The following is a 22,196-nucleotide window of genomic DNA, read 5'->3' as shown; positions in this document are numbered from 1 at the left end:
GTAAAAACCTTACCCCTGACATCTCCTCTGTACCTACTCCCCAGCACCTTAAACCTGTGTCCTCTTCTAGCAACCATTTCAGCCCTGGGAAAAAGCCCCTGACTATCCACACGATCAATGCCTCTCATCATCTTATACACCTCTATCAGGTCATCTCTCATCCTCTGTCACTCCAATGAGAAAAGGCCAAGTTCACTCAACATATTCTCATAAGGCATGCTCCCCAATCCAGGCAACATCCTTGTAAATCATTCAAGGTTATCTGATAGGCCAGACTACTAGTTAATTTGGAGTTTGAGCAAAGGACCAGAAGGTTTAGTTCTGACAGGATTTTGATCATTGGTGGTCAATAGTCAGTGAATGAAGTCAATGGTCAAGGGTTGCACCAATGATAGTCAGAGAAACAATCAGGTTTCAGATAATTGGGAGGTCAGTAATATCAGGTGTTTTGATTGGATTAGGTAGGGAGCTTTGCAGGCAAATTCAGGCAGGTGGTTGTCAATCAGCTTTAAAACATAAGCTAATGCAGGCATTTTGAAGGTGTGACCCATGGAAGACAAAGGGGATACTGTGGAAATACTCTTTTGATAACAAATGTGTTTGTGCATTCAGTCATTGGGCTGGAGATTATCGATTGAACCACAATGCATACCAGCCCAATGGCTTGATTGAAACCACAATAGTGGGTAACAATCTAGGATATCTAGAACTGCCAACAGTCAACTGCAACACAGGTATTGAAACTGACTATCAATTGCATATGAATATTTGAGGCAGTTGGACCACTAAATATGGCATAAAAATGACCAAAGACCTTTACATCTATATGTAAACATTGCAGGAGCCAGTAACCTGAAATAAAAGAGAAGATACTGGAAATACTCAGCAGATCATATAGCATCTAAGAAGGGGGAAACAGAGTTAACATTGCAGGTTGATGTCTTTTCATCAGAACAGAAAACAGTTAAAGATTTTTTAAAAAACTTTTAAAAAGTTTTAAATTACAGAGGAAGGGTGAGAGACAGAATAGAGAAAATTGTGTTATATTAGGATGGAAACCTGGAGAGATTAATGGTAAAACCTATCACTACATCACTGACAAGATCTGGGTAATTTTAATCAATGATGCCATTATATTAATTTCAAAGCAGGATGGAGGATCAGTACATGGATGGTGTGATCAAGTGCCAGTAGAACTTTATCAAGGCACATAACTGCTGGGTAATGGTGGGCTTTCTCCTGTTAGTGGTAGACTTTCCAGAGATGTGCTATGAAATTGGAACATAATCTATTCAAATGCATTTGTATGATCTGGGGTAGAAATACCAGTTAACTTTATAATACTAATGACAACTATGGTGAAACAACATTGTACTCTTTGTTTAAAGAGATAATTATTCTGTATAGTTCTCTGATTCAGTTATTAAAATGAAACTGCTATATTATTATACTTTGTTATTTGGATAATAATATTAATTGCAATTTTTCTTGCTAATATAATGCAATCAAAGTTAAAAATACTTTGGCTTTTTCATAAGTAGTTCAAGAATAAAATTAATAAAGAAAAAATGAAGAAATTATTTAACATAATTTTTGATACTAAACATAACTATTACGTATTTTAAAATTTTGACTCCATGGTTGGTAAACTAATCTTGATGATAATATAAAATAAGTTCAGTGTCTTTTGGAAAAGTTGTTTGGAAGAATAAATATGGACTTTGCGATAAGACCTGTACTTATACTTATTACATCTATGTTTTGAAAGAGTATATTGAAAGTTATAGATAAGTACAAGTGTGGACTTTCTGACAAGGAATATGTATGGATATTGTGGATAAGCATTACATTGGAGCAGAACAAATAATTATTAGACAGGAACTTTAGTCCGTAAGTAAAAAGATTAATGTTTGTTATCAAAACAGTATTTCCACAATATGCCATTTTCCTTCCATGGGTTACACCTTCAAAATACCTGCATCAGCTTGAATTTTAAAGACAAGCTGACTGACAACCACCTGCCCAAATTTGCCTGTGAAGCTCTTTACCTAATTGGGCACAGCCGTTTTCATGTGAGTCCACACTGGACGTGTGGAAGGTGTTTAAAAATTAACTACGCAGTGTACAGGACAGATATGTTGTACCAAGAAGGAAGGACAAGGATGGTAAGGTAAGGGATCTTTGGACTATGAAAGAGGTTGTGAATTTAGTCCAGAAGTAAAAAGAAGCACATCTAAGGATGAGGAAGCTGAAATCAAACAGTACCTTCGAGGATTATATAAGAGCTAGTAAAGAGCTCAAAAGGGAATCAAGAGAGAAAGGGGTGGCCAATGAAAAGTCCTTTGCAACTAGGATTAAAGAGAATCTCAATACATTCTACACCAACATTGAGAAGAGGATAACTAAGGATTAAGAAGGGAATATGTGCTTAGAAAAAGAGGATGTGGATGAAGTCCTAATTGAGTAAATTGTGTCAGAATTTACCAAGAGTAAGTAACTGGAGGTGAGATCAGAGCAAAACCTCCTAAAATGCTAGGGCATTTTTAGAATAAGGAAGAGATCATGTTGAGTCTATTGAAGGTTGTCAAGGTGGATAAGTCCTTCGGGCCTGAAGGGTTATACCTCATGTTATTGGGAGAGGTAAGAGATTAGATTTCTGGTTCCTTGTCCAAGATCCGTGTGTTCATTCAAGCAATAGGGGGAGTTCTAGGGGAGTCGTGGGTAGCAAGCTTCTGTCTGTTATATACGAAGGGAAATGGGGATAGTGCTGTTAACTATAGATGAGTGAGTTTCACATCAATGGTAGCAAAGCTACTGGAGGATATTCTTAGGGATAGATTTATGAGCATTTGGAGAACCATGGCTAAACTAGGGACAGTCAGCATAGTTTTGTGTGGGCAAAGTCTTGACTGCGTTTTTAAGGAGATGATGAAAGTGATTGATAACATTACAGCTATGAATGTTATCTCCATGGATTTTATTAAAGTGTTTGGCAATGTCAATATGGTCACTCATTCAGAAGGTTTTACACAGTCTTGCCTGTCTTGCCTTTGATGTCAAAGCTCAAATTGCAACCCCCAGCTGTGCAGGTGAAATTAGGATAAAACTCCAGATAGGCTGGACAATTTTGGAAGGGACTTCATATGATCTGAGAATTTGCCAGAGGCTTTCCCTGTGTATGCTATCAAAAACCTTTTCAAAGTCCAAGAGATTCACATACAGTTGTCTCTGACACTCTGTGCATTCTTCGATGCTGTTTCGCAGTGTGAAGATCTAGTCGATAGCCTCTGTATCTCCTGAAGCCAGCTTGCTCTTTCCTCAAGCACACATCGACAGCATCTGTACTCTGCTGGACAATAACTTTGACAAGAATCTTACTGACAAAAGTGTGATGCCCCGCCAGTTGTTGCAATCACTTAGCACTCCTTTCTTAGGGATCTGAACAGTAACTCCCTTTATCCAGTTTGTGAGTACTTGCCTCGTTCCCAGATTATAGTAAACAGTGGTTGCAGGATGGCTGCTGCAACTTTTGCTTCAACTTTGAACAGTTCAATGTTCAAAATGTCCCGTGCTCGAGCTTTGCTGTTCTTTAATGATTTAAATGCAGCAACAATCTTTTCTTTCTTGGGTGGATCTGTGTTGACATTGGGGTCCTCTGCTGCCTCTTGTATGTCAGGTTCTTCATTAAGTGATGGTCTTCTCTGTAATTCTCTAAAATACTTTGTACACCATGCTTCTTGCTCTTTTTCAGTTGCCAAAAGCAGACTCTTCTTATCTCTGATGGGACCACTGCAAATTTCTGCATACCAATTTTGAAATCCTCTATCTATTTCCATGATCACCTGGATTAGCTGCTGGTTCAGCCTCCTTTGCAAGGACTTCCATGTAGACTCTTTTATCCTTTCTTACAAGACTCTTCACTTTCCTGCAAACAACAGGAATTCTGCAGATGCTGGAAATTCAAGCAACACACATCAAACGTTAGTCCTGACGAAGGGTCTCGGCCTGAAACGTCGACTGCACCTCTTCCTACAGATGCTGCCTGGCCTGCTGCGTTCACCAGCAACTTTGATGTGTGTTGCTTGAATTTCTTGTTAGCTTCACTATATGCCAGTTGAAGTTTCACCTTAATTCATGTTGACTTTGTGTCTAACACTTTCTTCTTAATTTTCTGTTTTTCTTTTAAGGCTGTCCATGTTTGCTCCTGCATCCATTTTTTGTTTTTCTTTTCACCTCTGTATCCTAGACAATCCTCGCTGTTTTCCTTGAAGACTGAGACAATCTGTTTTCACATTTTGTCCTTCCTGTCTACTGATGCATCCTCGTCAAGATCTTGTAAGGTCTGGAATCTGTTCTTTAGCTGAATAGTGAAGTCAGATCTCACACTGGTGCCCTTGAGCTTTTCAACATCAAAACATCTTTGTTCATGTTTTCTGGTCCCAGTGCTTTTCAGCTTGAGTTTCATCACCGCTACAACAAGGTAGTGATCACTTCCTGTATGGGCTCCTCTCTTCTTTACATCCTGCAATGATCATCTTCACATACTATCGATCATTAAATGGTCAATCTGGTTCTTGTTGCTTCCATTGGGTGAGCACCATGGCAGTTTGTGGATTTCACGATGTGGAAAGAGGGTCCCTCCTATGACCAGATTGTTCATGGCACAGAATTCCTCCAGTCATGAATAACAGTGTTATTCATCATTCCACATTCATGTGTGCCCATGACTCATGTGAAGTGTGAGTTATTTCCCACTCTGGCGTTTCGATCTCCCGTGATGATGATTATGTCATGGCATGTTGTTAACTCTACTTCCAATTGCAGCTGTTTGTAGAAAACATTCTTTTCTTCAATGTCACTATTGTTAGTTGGAGCATAGCACTGGATCAGTCATATTCACTTGCTTCCCTTTCAGCCTGACTCTTGTCAGCCTACTTTTGATTGATTTCCATCTTCCTTTCCTGAGTATAAAACTGTTACAGAGTTGCTGCCTTCAGTCTACCAGGTCCTGTATATCTGCTTTCACTGATGCCCAGCATATGTACAGATTTTGTAATGGTACATTTCTGCAGTTATTTGTGCTAGCTTGCCAGTGTTGTACCTGGTTCATACGTTCCAAAAGCCAATTTTGGTCTTGGTCTTGATGGTGTTCAGGGCTTCCTTCATCGTGTGAGTAGCTCCCTCTCGGTTTTCACTGCTTTCTTTTTTTTTTAACTTTATTTTTATTTGGATAAGGAATTCACAAATATCATGTACTTTTTTCACACATATAACCTTTTCCATTTTTTTATATGTATAAAACTACAATTATTTATACATTCTTAAGTACACATTGAGATGATATAAAAGGAAAATAAACATTTAAATAGATAATTATGTACTGTGGTAAATCTAACCTATTAGGCTAAGTAATGGAATTAGTTGTTAAGAAAAATGGTAATAATAGTTTCCATATAACCCTTCTGGACCATTTCCACTGGTCCAAAATGTTGTATATAAGACTATGTATCAACCATTGTAGGTGTTTATATCCTAATTTGTTCATGCTTGCTCCTGCCCGCAGACATAATTATCCAATCCCTATATACTTATTTACTTAATTTTTTCATTTTTTTATCCCTTTCCCAAATCTTTCCCTTTACTTGTGTTAATTCTCTATTTTCCAAAAGAAAACAAAAAAAAAAACAAACATTTAGACTAGGGGTGCTTACGTTAGCAATATTACTGTGTTGATGAGAAGAGCAGTATAAATCATTAGGAGAGTCATCTAAAGTCTGCTCGCATTGGGGTTAAATATTCAATCCATTTATTCCAGATTTGATAAAATTTTTCTTTTTGAGTTCTCAGGGAGTAAGTCAACTTTTCCATTTTAAATATTTCCAAGATAATTTTGTACCAATCTTCTAATGTAGGTGGTATTGGATTTAGCCATTTTCTAGTGATTGATTTCTTACTTGCCGCTAAGAGGGCCTGCAGCAACTTTATATCTTCCTTCTGTTCAAGAAACAATACATGCCCCAAATAGAGCGTCTCAAAGTTCAGAGGTATCTGGGACCTAAGTACCTTAACTAATGTTCTATGAATACCTTCCCAAAATAGACTTAATTTAGGGCAATCCCAAAAAATATGAAAATCATTTGCCTCCTTGGAGCCGCACCTTCTCCAACACATCACATTTGTATCTTTATATTTTTCCTGATATGAGGTCTTGAAGTATCTTATAATGTTTTTCCAACAATGTTCTCTCCAAGTCAAAGAATTAGTCGAGGACCATTGAAAGATTTTCTCCCAAGCCTCCTCTGAAAGTACCAAGCCCGCTTCTTTTTCCCACTTCTCTTTAATATACAGTGTATTTACATTTTTAGCGTGGGAGAGTGCATTATATAATCGAGAAACTGATTTACTAGGTATTGAACTGCAAGCCGAATTCAGAATCTTGAAAAATTCTAATTCTACTGTTGATAGGTCTGTATATCTACAACTCTGGTTAAAATAGTTTCGTACTTGAAGGTACCTAAAAAAGTCATTATGTTCTAGGCCATGTTTGTCCTGCAGGATTTGGAAACTTTGTAATACTCTTTTATCTATAAATGAGAGGTAGGTTGTAAGACCTTTCTTTATCCATAGCTCAAATCTTTTATCTCCTCTGTTGGGAAGGAATTCGGTATCATATGCACACCATCTAAAGAGTTTTAACATGTTATTAATTCCACATGAATTAACCACCTTCTGCCATACTTTTAATGTAAGATTTATCCAAGCGTTTTTAAATTTTTCCAACTGGGCCATCAATCCTTTGTCAGCTATTGAGGCCTGAAGAGGAAAACTGACAACTAATCCAAATTCTATTTCCTTCCATCTAGCCTTATATTCCCTATTACACCAATATAACAGAGGGGTTATCTGTGAGGCATAAAAATAATTTCTCAGGCAAGGAAGAACCATACCTCCTCCTTCCTTCCCTAATTGTAAGGTGTTATATCGAATTCTAGGTTTCTTTCCTTGCCAAATGAAGCGGGAAATCTATTTGTCCCATTCCCTGAATTGATTATCATCCACCTCCACCAGTAAAGTACGGAAAAGATACAATAACCGAGGAAGAATATTCATTTTTATAGTATTTATCCTTGAATTTAAACTTAAAAAGGGGATAAGATTCCATCTATGCATATCTGCTTTTATCTCTGAGATTAATGGCCCATAATTTACCTGTGACAGTGTTGAAAGATCCTTCGGCAGGGTTATTCCTAAATATTTTAATGATTTAGCTTCCCACTTAAGATCATATGTATCCTGCAATTTTTTGGATGGTGTATAATTTAGGGACATAACCTGCATTTTCTTTACATTTATTTTATAACCTGATATTTTCCCAAAGTCATCCAACAGTGTAAACAATCCTATAAATGATTTTTCTGGTTCACTCAGATAGACCAAAACATCATCTGCGAATAACGCCACTTTCTGTTCAATCCCTGCCACCAGATTTACGATTTCGCTCTATCTTATTAGTTGGGCAAGCGGTTCAATATATAGCGCAAAAAGGAGAGGAGAAATTGGGCATCCCTGTCTAGTGCCTCTCTCTAAGATGAAGGAGTCAGAGAGGTCCTCATTTATCTTAATTCGGGCTGTAGGGCTGTCATATAGAGTCTGAATTACTTTAATAAACTTTTCTTGAAAGCCGAATCTTCCTAACACTCTGTATAGGAATGCCCAACTAACCAAATCAAAAGCTTTCTCAGCGTCCAATCCTACTACCATTGTCTCTGTCTCGTTCTTATTAAACTGTTCTAGTATGTGCAGAGTTCTCTTTATGTTGTCCTGTGTTTGTCTTTGTTGAATAAATCCAGTCTGGTCTAAGTGGATTAGGCCAGGTAAAAACTTTTCCAATCTGCGCGCTAATATAGTTGTAAATAGTTTGTAATCTAAATTAAGAACACTAATTGGCCGATAATTGCCACATTCTAGTTTATCTTTACCCTCTTTAGGAATAACTGAAATAATGGCTTCTCTCCGGGAAGGTGGAGTTTCTCCTCTCTGCAAGATCCAATTAAAGGTGTTAAGTAGTAATGGGGCTAACTGTGTCTTCAGGGACTTGTACCACTCTGAGGTAAACCCATCAGAACCCGGGAACTTTCCAGCCTTTAACCTGGCCACGTTCAGTTCTTTGACAGTTACTGGTTCTAATAAACTTTCATTTTGTAAATCTATAAGTTTAGGTAGATCTAAAAAATTCAATACACTGTCTATACATTGGGGGCCCGGGGTTGGGAGTACAGATCTCGATAATATGTTTCAAAACTCTCTTGAATTTTCCCTATTGTACTCTCCACAAGCTTTGTCTTTGGATTCTTTATTTTATGAATTGTATTGTCTGCTTGTTGTTTTCGTAATTTATATGCTAATAATCTAGCTGATTTACCTCCTACTTCATAATTCTTTTGTCTCAGGTAAAGAAAATTTCTTTGAGTTTCCAACGTATAAATATCGTCAATTTCACTTTGCAATTTCCTAATTTCCTGTTTTCGATTTGAATTACTTTTGTTGCTATCTACAGCTTGAAGTTGTTTTAATTTTCCTTGAAGGTCTGCTAATTTTTGTGCATTGATTTTTTTCATGTGAGTGGTAATGGAAATAATTTTCCCTCTCAGTACAGCTTTCAATGTATCCCATAAGATCACTGGTGATGTTTCTCCCGTGTCATTAAGGTCTAGATATTCTTTGATTTCTCCCCTTAATCTCTCCATTACTTTCGGGTTATTGAGTATATGTGAGTTTAGCTTCCATAGTATTTTCCTCATTTTCCTTTCCAGGATTAGAGACATAGAGACTGGGCTGTGATCCGACAGATCAATTGTTGCAATATTACAGTTTTTTATCCTGAGTCTATCTGTATTAAAGATAAAGAAATAGTCTATCCTTGAATAGGCTGAATGAGGGAAAGAGTAATATGTATAATCTCTACTAGTAGGGTGTAATTCCCTCCAGACATCTATAATTCCCAACTCCTCCATCAATGAATTCACTTTCCGAGTCAGAGGTTTATTCTGAGTAACTATTCTTGAAGAATCTAATATAGGATTTAATCTAATATTAAAATCCCCTCCACAAATTACTACCCCTTGAGAACTGACCATTAGGTCAAAAATGTGTCTATAAAATGACCATTCACAACCTGGAGGAGCATAAACATTCAGCAATGTTATTTCTGTACCTTCTATTCTTCCTGTGATTTTTACGAACCGTCCTTCTTTGTCTCTAGTCTCTGAAATATATTCATAATTAAGAGTACTTGATATTAAAGTAGCTACCCCACTTTTGTGACTCAATTTATATGATGAATAAAATACATGCTTAAAGCCCATTCTTTTTAATTTTCCATGTTCAGATTGGCTTATATGTGTTTCCTGGAGGAAAGCTATTTGTGCCCTCTCTTTTTTCAATTTAGACATAATCTTATTTCTTTTAATTGGGTTCAAAACCCCATTAACATTATAGGAAATTATTTTTACCAATTCAGTTTGCATTTTTCTCTAGTAGAAAAAAAAACACTCTCCTTTTCTAACCAAACAGTAAGCAATCCCTTCTCAACAGTAAACCAAGACATATAACCACACCCTAGACATTTTTGAACGTGCAACATTTGAAAATTTTTCCCGACTTCCCACAGTGAGGCCTGAGCACCGACCTGCCTCAGTTCAGAGGGATAACCTCTATCTTCACCCTGTGTTAGAGGGCCCTCAGCAGTTTGAATAATCTTAGGGAATTTTCTCCTATTTATGTCTCGACCATATTGCTATCATTCAAGTTATTCCATCTAGTTTATTTTCAGTTACCAGTTTTCATTTTACCTTTAAGTCCGATTTACTCTTTTCAGTCATTTCTCTCAATTAATCTGTGTTCTCTGTACATTCGCGTCTGAATATTTGCAGCTTTTCCTTGTAGTTTGACACTCTGGTTCGTGTGGAGCGTCCTCGCCGCACTAACTGCCACGACTTCTGCCGAATCCTCACCAGTAGCGACTCCGGTTGGGTGATAACTTTAATAGGTAGTCCCTGGTCCGCCAGGTCCAATGTTGCCTCCTCCACCGTAGCGTAAGTTTTTGTCCCTTCGTCGTAAAAGACTCTCAGCCGAGCTGGATACAGGGTCTGGAATCTGATGTTGTTTTCCTTCAGGACTCTCCGTGTTTCCGTATATTCCTTCCGTCTGGCAAGAATCCCCGGTGCGTAGTCGTGGTCTAAACTGATTTTACAGTTGTTCCACATGAAACCTTTCTTTTGCCATGCCCTTTTAAGCACCTCTTCCTTCGTTCTGTAACTGAGAAATCTGACCAGAATCGATCTGGGCTGGGCGCCTGCCGGGGGCTGTGGTGCCAACGCGCGGTGAGCCCTTTCTATCTGTAGGTCTTTTGCGGCCGGTATATCAAGGTTCTCTCTAAGTAGCTTCTCCACGAAGGGAATCATCAATCCGGGTTTACCTTCAGTTCCTTCGGGAACTCCGTAAATCCTCACATTTTCCCTTCTGGAGCGGCCTTCTTGATCTATTAGTTTCCACTGGAGCTGGTCTTGCAGCTTCAGCATTTCTGCTATCACCTCCTCTGCGTTTTGTAGCTTCTCTTCAATTCCAACAATCCTCGCTTCGGCTTCATCTATCCGCGAGTTAGTTTTTACTATTTCTCCTTTAATATCTTCCAGCTGTTTGCTGTTATCTTGTCGGAACTCGCGAATCTCTCCGAGAATCAAGGACAGAGTCACTGATTCCCCCTCATTACCTCCGTCCTGGCTTGCCGTGGGGGAGCTAGGCCCGTCGCCTTGCTGCGTCTCTTTATGTTTATCAGCCTTCGGAGCGGACTTTTTAATCTTGTTCTTAGACATCATCCTTGCCCCTTTTATTAATATAGTTATGCAATATTAAGTATTTGTCTAAATTCGATTATGGGGCAGTTTACCTTCTTTTTTTGTCGATAGACCTTTTCCTTATGCCGCCATTCCCTTGATGACCCGGAAGTCCCCGGTTTTCACTGCTTTCAGTCATGCAAATTCTAGGTGGAGTCTCAGGAATACCATCACACACAGATAAAGGATTATTCATTGCGATGTTTGTAACTTTTTTTTGACCAGTCAAGATTGTTAGGTCTGAGCTGAACCCTAGAACCTGAGGACCGGTGGACCACTCTTAGTCTGACTCTACCCTTTGACCTGTTTGGCATGGGTGACCCTACTAAAACTCAAAGCACAAGGCCCTGACTCTAGTCAACATAGCTCTCTGGGTCATTGAGGCATGCAAGCCTCCAAACCCTACAACAAGGTTGTGGTCCTCTTGAAGGCAAGGCTGTGTGATGTCAAGGATATCAGCGAGGCAAGGATATGTGTGCATGCGCCGGTCATGCATGTAGCCTGTTACAGTCACTCCGTATAGTTTTCTTACTTTTCTTACTTTTTAAACTTTTGTAACTCAGGTTATTTGTTGTATTTTTTTTTCACGGTAACACGTTGAAGCTGCACCCTCTCTAACATGCTGGTGGAGAGAGTTTTATTTGGGTTTTTAGGAAATAGTTACATTCAGACACGTCGCATTAGTGTGGCAGCAGTATGGTCGCATTGTTTATTCCAGGGACCAGCTGATTGTGCTTATGCCGGCTGGTTTAGCGAACAGAGCGGCGGACACCCCTGCTGAAATCTGGAGGAAAACACACAGAGGATGCAGAGGGGGATCAAAAAGGCGAGGGAAGAGGACCAGGTCGAGACAACAGAGGCTTATGGAGAAAAGAAGTTATAAGCCGTGTCTCCCCTCTCTCATTATGGGCAATGTGAGATCTCTAGGCAATAAAATGGACGAGTTGACAGCGCTTGTCAGGAGTCAGAGAACATTTCGGGAGAGCAGTGTTATGTGTTTTACTGAAACATGGCTGCACAAGGACATACCCGATCAAAACATTTCCATAGAGGGCTTCCAGACCGTTCAGGCTGACTGGAATTGCACTGAGAGTGGTAAGCGTAAAGGAGGGGGGCTTGCTGTTCTGGTAAACAACAGATGGTGAAATCCTGGTTATATTACGATCAAGGAACGTGTTTGTAGCCTGGATAGTGAAATTTTTGCTGTTGGACTCCGGCCATATTATTTGCCAAGGGAAATCTCACATGCAATTGTGGTTGTTGTGTACATCTCTCCCTCTGCCAACCCAGCGTCAGCGTGTAACATATTTACACTGTCATAGCCAGATTACAAATCCAGCACCCGACTGCCCTCATTACCATCTCGGGCGACTTCAACCATGTTACCATGGCTAGAACACTGCCCAACTTCACGCAGTATGTGAGCTGTACAACCAGAGGGGAGAGGACTCTGGATTTGATGTATGCTAATGTTAAGGATGCATACCGCTCCTCTCCCCTCCCCCCATTGGGAAGGTCAGATCACAACCTGGTGCATCTAAAACCCTGCTATGTGCCTCTGGTGAAGAGTAAACCTGCAACCTCGAGGGCAGTGAGGAAATGGTCGGAGGAGGCTTTTAAGGCGCTCCAGGGTTGTTTTGAGATGACAGACTGGCAGGCACTCTGTGAGCCATATGGAGAGGATATTGATGGGCTCACAGAATGCATCACTGATTACATCAACTTCTGTGTGGACTGCAATGTTCCGACAAGAACTGTCCTTTGTTATTCAAATAACAAGCCATGGGTAACAAAGGACATTAATGACATCCTGAACGCTAAAAAGAGGACGTTTAGAGACGGAAATAGGGAGGAACTGAGGGCAATACAGAGGGACCTGATAGCCAGGATCAGGAGGGTAAAGACAGGTATAGGAGGAAGCTTGAGTGGAAACTCCAGCAGAACAACATGAGAGAGGTCTGGAGTGGAATGAGGACCATCACTCGGTTCCGGCAAACTAGCAACAGAGGAGCTGAAGGCAGTGTGGACAGGGCCAATGAACTTAACCTGTTCTTTAACAGATTTGACATTGTGGCCCCCGCCCATCCCCCACATGAGTCATCTGTTGTCGGCTCCCAACCAACACATATTCCACTCTCCCCTCCTACCCCTTCTCACAGTCCCCCACCCTGCTCTCATGACTATACCACTTCCCCATACGAAACCACCACGGTGGGCTTCACAGCTGAACAGGTGAGAAGACAGCTGAAACATCTCAACCCAAGCAAGGCTGCAGGACCGGATGGTATCAGTACCAGGGTGCTCAAAGCCTGTTCCCCTCAGCTATGTGGAGTACTTCACCATGTCTTCAACCTAAGCCTGAGGCTCCGGAGGGTTCCTGTGCTGTGGAAGACGTCCTGCCTCATCCCTGTGCTGAAGACGCCGCGCCCCAGCGGCCTCAATGACTACAGACTGGTGGCATTGACTTCCCACATCATGAAGACCTTGGAGAGACCTGTTCTGGAGCTGCTCCAGCCTATGGTTAGGCCACACTTAGATCCCCTCCAGTTCGCCTACCAGCCCCGACTAGGATGCCATCGTCTACCTGCTGAACCGTGTCTACACCCACCTGGACAAGCCAGCGAGCACTGTGAGGGTCATGTTTTTTGACTTCTCCAGTGCGATCAACACCATCTGCCCTGCTCTGCTGGGGGAGAAGCTGACAGCGATGCAGGTGGATGCTTCCCTGGTATCATGGATTCTGGATTACCTGACTGGCAGACCACAGTACGTGTGCTTGCAGCACTGTGTGTCCGACAGAGTGATCAGCAGCACTGGGGCTCCACAGGGAACTGTCTTGTCTCCCTTTCTCTTTACCATTTAGACCTCGGACTTCAACTACTGCACAGAGTCTTGTCATCTTCAGAAGTTTTCTGATGACTCTGCCATAGTTGGATGCATCAGCAAGGGAGCTGAGGCTGAGTACAGGGCTACAGTAGGAAACTTTGTCACATGGTGTGAGCAGAATTATCTGCAGCTTAATGTGAAAAAGTCTAAGGAGCTGGTGGTAGACCTGAGGAGAGCTAGGGTACCGGTGACCCCTGTTTCCATCCAGGGGGTCAGTGTGGACATGGTGGAGGATTACAAATACTTGAGGATACGAATTGACAATAAACTGGACTGGTCAAAGAATACTGAGGCTGTCTACAAGAAGGGTCAGAGCCGTCTCTATTTCCTGAGGAGACTGAGGTCCTTTAACATCTGTCGGATGATACTGAGGATGTTCTACGAGTCTGTGGTGACCAGTGCAATCATGTTCGCTGTTGTGTGCTGGGGCAGCAGGCTGAGGGTAGCAGACATCAACAGAATCAACAAACTCATTCGTAAGGCCAGTGATGTTGTGGGGATGGAACTGGTCTCTCTGACGGTGGTGTCTGAAAAGAGGATGCTGTCCAAGTTGCATGCCATCTTGGACAATGTCTTCCACCCACTACATAATGTACTGGTGGGGCATAGGAGTACATTCAGCCAGAGACTCACTCCACCGAGATGCAACACAGAGTGTCATAGGAAGTTATTCCTGCCTGTGGCCATCAAACTTTACAACTCCTCCCTTGGAGGGTCAGACACCCTGTGCCAATAGGCTGGTCCTGTACATTTCCTGGCATTATTTACATATTACTATTTAATTATTTATGGTGCAACTGTAACGAAAACCAATTTCCCCCGAGATCAATAAAGTATGACTATGACTATGTCAGTGATATTATTTAACTTGGTGATTGACTGGGTTATGAAGCAAATAAAAGATGAGAAGAGAGGCATTAAGTGGACTTGTCTCTACTTATACCGGTCTTCTCTACTTTAGAAGACCTTGACTCACGTTACTACCACTTTGAAACCAGCACATGCAAGAGAAAATTCGGTACCCGTATACCTTTGAAGGATGGGTTGGACTCAGAGTCAGCCAGAAAAGGACTGAGACTAGGACCATCAATTTAGAGTCTCTTACTCCTGTCAAGGCATATGGCGTTGGGTTACCCAGCTCCGGCACATTCACCTGCCCGGGCAGCATCATTCGGCAGGATGGCAGGGTCAAGGATTGCATTCAGTGCAGACACGGCAAAGCTAGAAACTTCTTTGGATCAATGAGCAACGTATGTGGATCAGCAAAATACAGTGTCAACACCAAGGTGAAGCTGTTCCAGAGCTGTGTTCTGTCCACACTCCAGAGTGGGTCAGAATGCTGGTGCATGACAGGGAGCCGCCAAATTATTGTCATTCCACTCCATGAGCTTCTGGAAGATCCTTCACATTTTCCGGCCAAGAAAGATCTCCAATCATGGCCTACTTCAGTGTCACCAAGAGGACATGGCCACAATCATCATGAGGAAACGTTGGAGATGGATTGAGCATGTGATGAGAAGAGAGGCCAATTCGATCAACAACACAGCACTTCATTGGACCCTTGAAGGGCAGAGAAAACGCAGGAGATCAAAGACAACTTGGCTTCTTACCGCAGAGGCAGAAATGAACTATACCTGGGGCACAATGGAGAAAATGGCCAAGGGCAGACACAGATGGAGGATCTTCATTAATGCCCTAAATGCCAGCAGCATAACAGGCAGTAATTAACTATTTAGAAGATTTAGATGCATGGGATCCACAGTGAATTGGCTTCTTGAATTTGGAAATGGTTTGCCCATAGACAAAGGTCACTGGTCAGTGAAGTTATTCTAATTGGAGGTCAGTGACTTCCACAGAGATCGGTATTGGGATCACTGTTGTTTATGATATAATTGACTTGGATGAAACTGTGGATGGTAGGTTGGTTGGTAAATTAGTGAGTTAGATGATACAAAGACTGATGCATTATAGATAGTGTAGAAGACCCAGGAAAAGATATTTGAGGAAACTTAAACAATACCTAATAATCATCTTGCTGCCTTCCTTCTGGTCCTGACTCTTTTTCATGGTTAGTTTGGAGCTTTGCTTGACAAAGAAGCCACATTGCTTCCCTACTTCAACTTAAGGATAAATTTGCAGAAAGAGTCATACAAATGCTATTTAAAAATTTAAAGATCTTACTGACTTATTGCACAATAAAATCATTGTCCACTATACCAAGTGAGAAAGGAGTGTGCAATTCAACAGCAACATTTTAGATATCCCAAGGCTGGTTTAGACAAACTCTATAAGATTTGCAATTATGGATTATTAAAACAACAGAAAAATGTTTGCACAATGTTTGCAATGCAAGTAAAGAAAGCCAAATAATGAGAACATTTTTATAGATACTTACATTCCTAAGGCCAATTTATACTTCTGCGTCAAATCGACGCCGTAGGTACGACGTAGCCGCGTACCCTACGCCATACCCTATGCTGTACTTTATGCTGTAGCCTGATGCGCACCTCCCCAAAAATGTAACTACGCATTGCGGCGATGCAGACCACAACAACTGTGATTGGTCCGCTTGGTAGCATCGCATTTCCTCCTACGCTGCAAAAGCTTCCCATTGGGCAACTGAAGAGCAGGGGGGGAACTCTGACTGCAATGCTTTCCATAAAGCCTTACAGACCTGTGAAATTATGGAGGACCCTGTGCTTGACGCCAGTTTGTAGCTAGCTGCTACAGCCTGTTGACTTCCACTTGAAGCTAAAACTCGAATGGTGATTGCCAGTCTCTGAATATACTGTGCGTACACTGATGTGAAATAAATGGTTGGAGACGATGAATCAAATCGTCAAATCTACCTGCTGACATCAGAAAATATTTGAAATGCATTTCCTCGTCCATGTCTCTCAGTGGCCGGGCAAGCACAGAAAATTCACCCTCCTTCAGTTTCAGTCGCCATTGTTTGAAGTTTGAGTTTCTTCATGTTGAGTTTCAACACGAAGAAACTCAACACAGTGGCATAGAAACCCCACCGCCAACTAGCGTTTTGGCAGTGAATTGCAGAGCGATGCAGACACAGCAATGCACAAGTATAAATGCTCACAACAGCGTAGGCCACTTGCGTAGGCTATGGCGTAGGCTACTATACAGAAGTATAAATCAGCCTTTAACATCCCTCCATTTTGTTATGATTTCATAAATATTTATTTTATAATTTTCTTTTTCAGGAGTGTATTGAGGAGGGATATCGTGCAGCATTTACATTTGCAGAAATATTAGAAACATTTCGGTTATGCTATCAGGAAAATGAAAGTCTCGATTTGAAAGCTATTAAGGAGGAGGATCATGGTATGTTTGTCTGTGCCCTTTTTGGCTAATTCTGATATAAACCTAATTTGGTCTTTTAAATTTGAAATTGTACTAGAGTGTTGTGAAGCACAGGGGCTTTCAGAGATGTTTTAATTGTACCTGCTTCTCAGAATTCTTATGAGAAAAAACACATAGAATTTGGGTAACTACTTGAGGAAGGATTGAGAATTTCTGTAGATTTTGCACAGGGCTGTCAAACAAACTATCAAGTGTGTGGCTGCTTTTTTCCTTGGTATTCTGTAATCACTTGGGGGTATACTGGATAGTGGGGATGTCTATCAAAGATTGCAGTGGGATCTGGACCAGCTGGAAAAATGGGGTGAAAAATGGCAGATGAAATTTAATGCAGACATATGTGAGATATTATACTTTGAGAGGACAAACCAGGGTAGGACTTACATGGTGAGCGTAGTAGGAGTGTGGTAGAATAGAAGGAGCTGGGAATACAGATCCATAATTCCTTGAAAGTGAAGTCACAGGTAGATAAGGTCATAATGAGAGGTTTTGGCACATTGAATTGAACTAAATTGAATTGACTTTTATTTCTTACATCCTTCACATACACGAGGAGTAAAAATCTTAACGCTATATCTCTGTCTGAACGTGCAATGTGCAATTTATAGTAACTTGTAATAAATAGTATGTACAACAGGACAGTCAAAATAGCATAGAACTATAATTGCATCAGCGCGAATTAGTCAATCTGTTGGTCTGGTGGAAGAAGTTGTCCCAGAGCCTGTTGGTCCTGGCTTTTATGCTGCAGTTCCATTTCCTGGATGTTGGCAGCTGGATTAGTTTGTGGTTGGGGTGACTTGGGTCCCCAATGATCCTTCAGGCCCTTTTTATGCACCTGTCTCTGAAAATGTCTTGAGTAGTGTGAAGTTCACATCTACAGATACGCTGGGCTGTCTGTACCACTCTCTGCAGAGTCCTTCAATTGAGTACAGTTCCCATACCAGGCAGTGATGCAGCCAGTCAGGCTGCTCTCAATATAAAGACCTTAGGATTTGGGGACTCATGCCAAACTTCTTCAACCGTCTGAGGTGAAAGAGGCGCTGTTGTGCTTTTTTCACCACACAGCCAGTATGTACAGACCACGTGAGGTCCTTGGTGATGTGTATACTGAGGAACTTAAAGCTGTGCAAAATTATGACGGGTATAGAAAGGGTAAATGCAAGCAGGCTTTTATCACTTAGATTGGCTGAGACTAGAACTAGAAGTCATGGGTTAAGGGTGAAAGGTGAAGTGTTTAAGGGGAACCTGAGGGGAAACTACTTTGCTCAAAGGGTGGTGAGAGTGTGGAATGAGCTGCCAGGAAAGTAGTGGATACGTGTTCTATTTCAACCTTCAAGAGAAATTTAGATACTACATAGTTGTGAGGGGTATGGAAGACTATGTTTCTGTGCTGTCTCAATGAGTATAGCAGACTTTGCTGAGTGTGGCATCAAGGAGTCCTTGTGAAACTGAAGTCAACGGTGATCATGTAGAAATGTTTCCACTAAATGAATTCATATATGGCTCAGAGGAACATCCTGCCTAGCCTGTGGCGTTTAGATTGAAGCAGGAGGCCTGGCAAAGACCTTGCTGCCCTGGCCTGCTGGCAGCCCTCCCCTAGGTTGTCTGGGATTGGTCGTTCTGCTGGACAGCTGTCGCCTACCTGGTCCGTCATGAGTGTAACTTGTCAGAGGCTATGTTGAGCTGCCAGTGATCCACCAATCATCTGGGGGGGGGGGTATTGTTAAAAGTTTAAGATTAGGACTTTGTTGCAGAGGTTCCTAGACAATATACAGTAATGGGCTGATAATTAGGAAGTAGCAATCACACCACTAAAATGCTAGTTAATGACCATCTCCAACAAGAGGGTGTAATCATCCTACCAGAACATTCAATTGTTTTGCCATTACTGAATGCTCCGTCATCAACATTTTGATTATATCATAACTGGGCAATCTTCGATGAGGTGGTTACACCAGACAGCATGAATGTAATTACAATTTGTTTCAGAGCATACATAAATCTTCAACGCTATCACTGGATATTGTCAAGGACTGTAGCTTGTGCTGTATATAATGCAATCAGCCTTTTCTTGATAACACATAGGAAGAATTGGCTAACTACCAACTCCAGTAATTCTGGTGATCACAGGAGAAGGATGAATTAGATTAGATTGTGAGGACACACAGTCCTCTTTTATTGTCATTTAGTAATGCATGCATTAAGAAATGATAAAATATTCCTCCAGTGTGATATCACAGAAACACAGGACAGTCCAAGACTGAAAAACTAACAAAAACCACATAATTATAACATATAGTTACAACAGTGCAACAATACCATAACTTGATGAAGAACAGGTCATGGCACAGTAAAAAAGTTCAAAGTCTCTCGAACATCCTACATCTCACGCAGACGGGAGAAGGAAGAAAACTCTCCCTGCCATGCCCGACCACAGTCCGACTCTGAGATGTCCGAAAACTTCGAGCTCTGATCAATGAATGATTTACTCAGTGCTACTAGCTGAAGTTGCTGAAAAATATTTCAGCCTTGTTCTTTTCAGTTGAATGCTAGAAGGAATATTTATGGAACCTTGCTCTCATGTTCCAAAACCAACATATCTTTCCTTAGATGCAGTATCCTTCTGGAAAGGATCTACCCAAAGCACAATAGAAGTGTTAAGATATTCCTGTTTTTTGAGTGATAAGCCAATCAGTCTATAAGCCCCAATTTTGTGCCTGTTCACGAACCTTTAGTTATTACCAGGTTTTTGCTTCCTGAACTTCGAATATGATCCATCCATCTTACTAAATTCAAAATGCATTGTTTCATATTCCATTGTGTTGAATTTCATCAGCTTCGGTTTTTCTATTCACTTATGCTATCTTTATACTTCAACTTTCTGCTCTCATCGACACAATGAACAATGCCAGCTAATTTAGAGCCATCAGCAAACTTGGATCTATGGCCAAATAACTTAACATCCTGGTCATTTGTAAGTGTTGTAAAAATTAATGGCCCCACAAATACTTGAGTGCCAATCTTGAAATTTTTGAACATATCTGTTATCCATTGCTTTTAATTTCACAACTAATTTTTTATTTAAGACAATAGGCTCATTCCAGTTTTATCTACTTGCATTTTTTATGAAAGGTTATCCTATAGAATCTTGTTGAATGCCATCTGGAAATCCACATTGTACCATTTCAGATCGTTGACAAAATTGTGGTGAGTGCGCATGCAACCAACCGATTGCGTGGTGAATTGATTGGGCCTCTTACCTGTGGGAGGCATTCTCTTTTGGGCACAGGCTTTCACTTCTGACTGCACATGTCTTTCATCTCTGCGGGCCCGATTCATAGCTCCTGTGCTGTAAGTTGCCCATTGTGTGCTGTGCTAACATGACCCAGTAGAAACATTTGATTATGCTACTTCATTGTATTTATTGTTTCACGCATACATTTCATTTTGGCAACGAGGATCAAAACAAGAATTTTGGGCTGCAGCTATGGAAAAACTGACCAGTGGAACCTGACTGCAATGGAATAAAATCTTCCTGGAAAACATCCAATTCTATTACTTTTAACACCAGTGGCAAAACTGGAGGAAGCAGTAAAGCTCAAGTTGCACCACATTCGGGCAGAAAATACTCCAATGCTCTGTACACAGAATGAAACTGAACTGACAGAACACATTTGAGGCTTTGGTCAATGTTTGGAGGTTTCAGAACAACGTCTTAACAGCATTCTTCAGGTTCTCACAACTGCGACAGACCCTTGACAAAAACGTAGATGATTTCATCACAAGATTAAACCTAGTCTCTCCCATGAGTGCTTTTCTCCAGTGTCCTATTGGTGGAATGACATGTTGGATTGCCGGGAATTGTACCATCAATTTGCAGGACATGTCGGTCAGGATCTTGGACTATATATTTTTTTTTGCTAGCTATTTTGAATATGCTGTGTATGTTTTGCACCTTGGCCCCAGAGGAACACTGTTTCATTTGGCTGTATCCATGTATGGTTGAATGATAATTAAACTTGATTTGATTTTGCTTTGTTAGCAGCACAGGAATGTAAGTACAAAGAAATTCCCCTGAGCAAATTTGAAGAAGCAATGCTTATCCAAGCTTTGTTCGTTGGAATCCAATATAGGAGAAAATAGGAGAGCCTCCTGAGCGAAAAGCACTATCTGTCCTGGGACAAAGCATGATCCACAGATTCAGCCACTCCCATTACCACTGATTCAAACTGTACTGTTGGTGCAAGATCCCCTTCCTGAACATCAGAATCAGAATCAGGTTTAATATCACCGGCTTATGTCATGAAATTTGCTAACTTAGTGGCAGCATTACAATGCAATACAAGATATTATAGAAAAAAATAAATAAGTAAATCAATTACAGTAAGTAGTTTTATGTATATTATGTAGTTAAATTAAAAATAGCACAAAAACAGAAATAATATAAAAAAAATATGAGGCTGTATTTGTGGGTTCAGTGTCCATTTAGAAATTGGATGGCAGAGGGGAAGAAGCTGTTCCTGAATCACTGTGTGTCTGCCTTCAGGCTTCTGTACCTTTTTCCTGATGGTAACGATGAGAAGAGGGCATGTTCTGGGTGATGAGGTCCTTAATGATGGATGCCGCCTTCCTGAGGTACCGCTCCTTGAAGATGTCTTAGAGACTACAGAGTACCTATGATGCAGCTGACTAATTTTACAACTTTCTGCAACTTACTTCATCATGTGCAGTAGCAGCCCCCCCACCATACCAGACAGTGATGCAGCCTGTCAGAAGACTTTCCACAGTACATCTGCAAATGTTTTTCGTGACAAACCAAATCTCCTCAAACTCCTAATGAAATATAGTTGCTGTCTTGCCTTCTTTATAGCTGCATCAATAGATTGGGACCAGATTAAATCCTCAGAGAGCTTGGCATCCAGGAGCTTGAAATTGCTCACTCTCTCCACTTCTGATCCCTTTATGATGATTGGTTTGTGTTCTCTCATCTTACCCTTCCAGAAGTCCATATGCCAATGTCTGACAGTGGATACCGACCAA

General features: G+C 40.9%; 1 protein-coding gene across 3 annotated transcripts in view; it reads left to right on the top strand.

The window, feature by feature from the left end:
• dnah6 (dynein, axonemal, heavy chain 6) overlaps positions 1-22,196 on the top strand; it is a 408,231-nt gene that overhangs the window by 52,215 nt on the left and 333,820 nt on the right. For all 3 annotated transcript variants that reach the window (XM_072258211.1, XM_072258210.1, XM_072258212.1), the window contains one exon: positions 17,000-17,120. In XM_072258211.1, the coding sequence (XP_072114312.1) occupies positions 17,000-17,120 (121 nt within the window). The remainder of the gene's footprint in view (positions 1-16,999; positions 17,121-22,196) is intronic.

This window comes from Mobula birostris, chromosome 5 (genome assembly GCF_030028105.1).
Source record: "Mobula birostris isolate sMobBir1 chromosome 5, sMobBir1.hap1, whole genome shotgun sequence".
Taxonomy (NCBI): Eukaryota; Metazoa; Chordata; class Chondrichthyes; order Myliobatiformes; family Myliobatidae; genus Mobula; species Mobula birostris.
The sequence above is the reverse complement of the archived record's forward strand: the minus strand, read 5'-3'. Positions and strand labels throughout refer to the sequence as shown.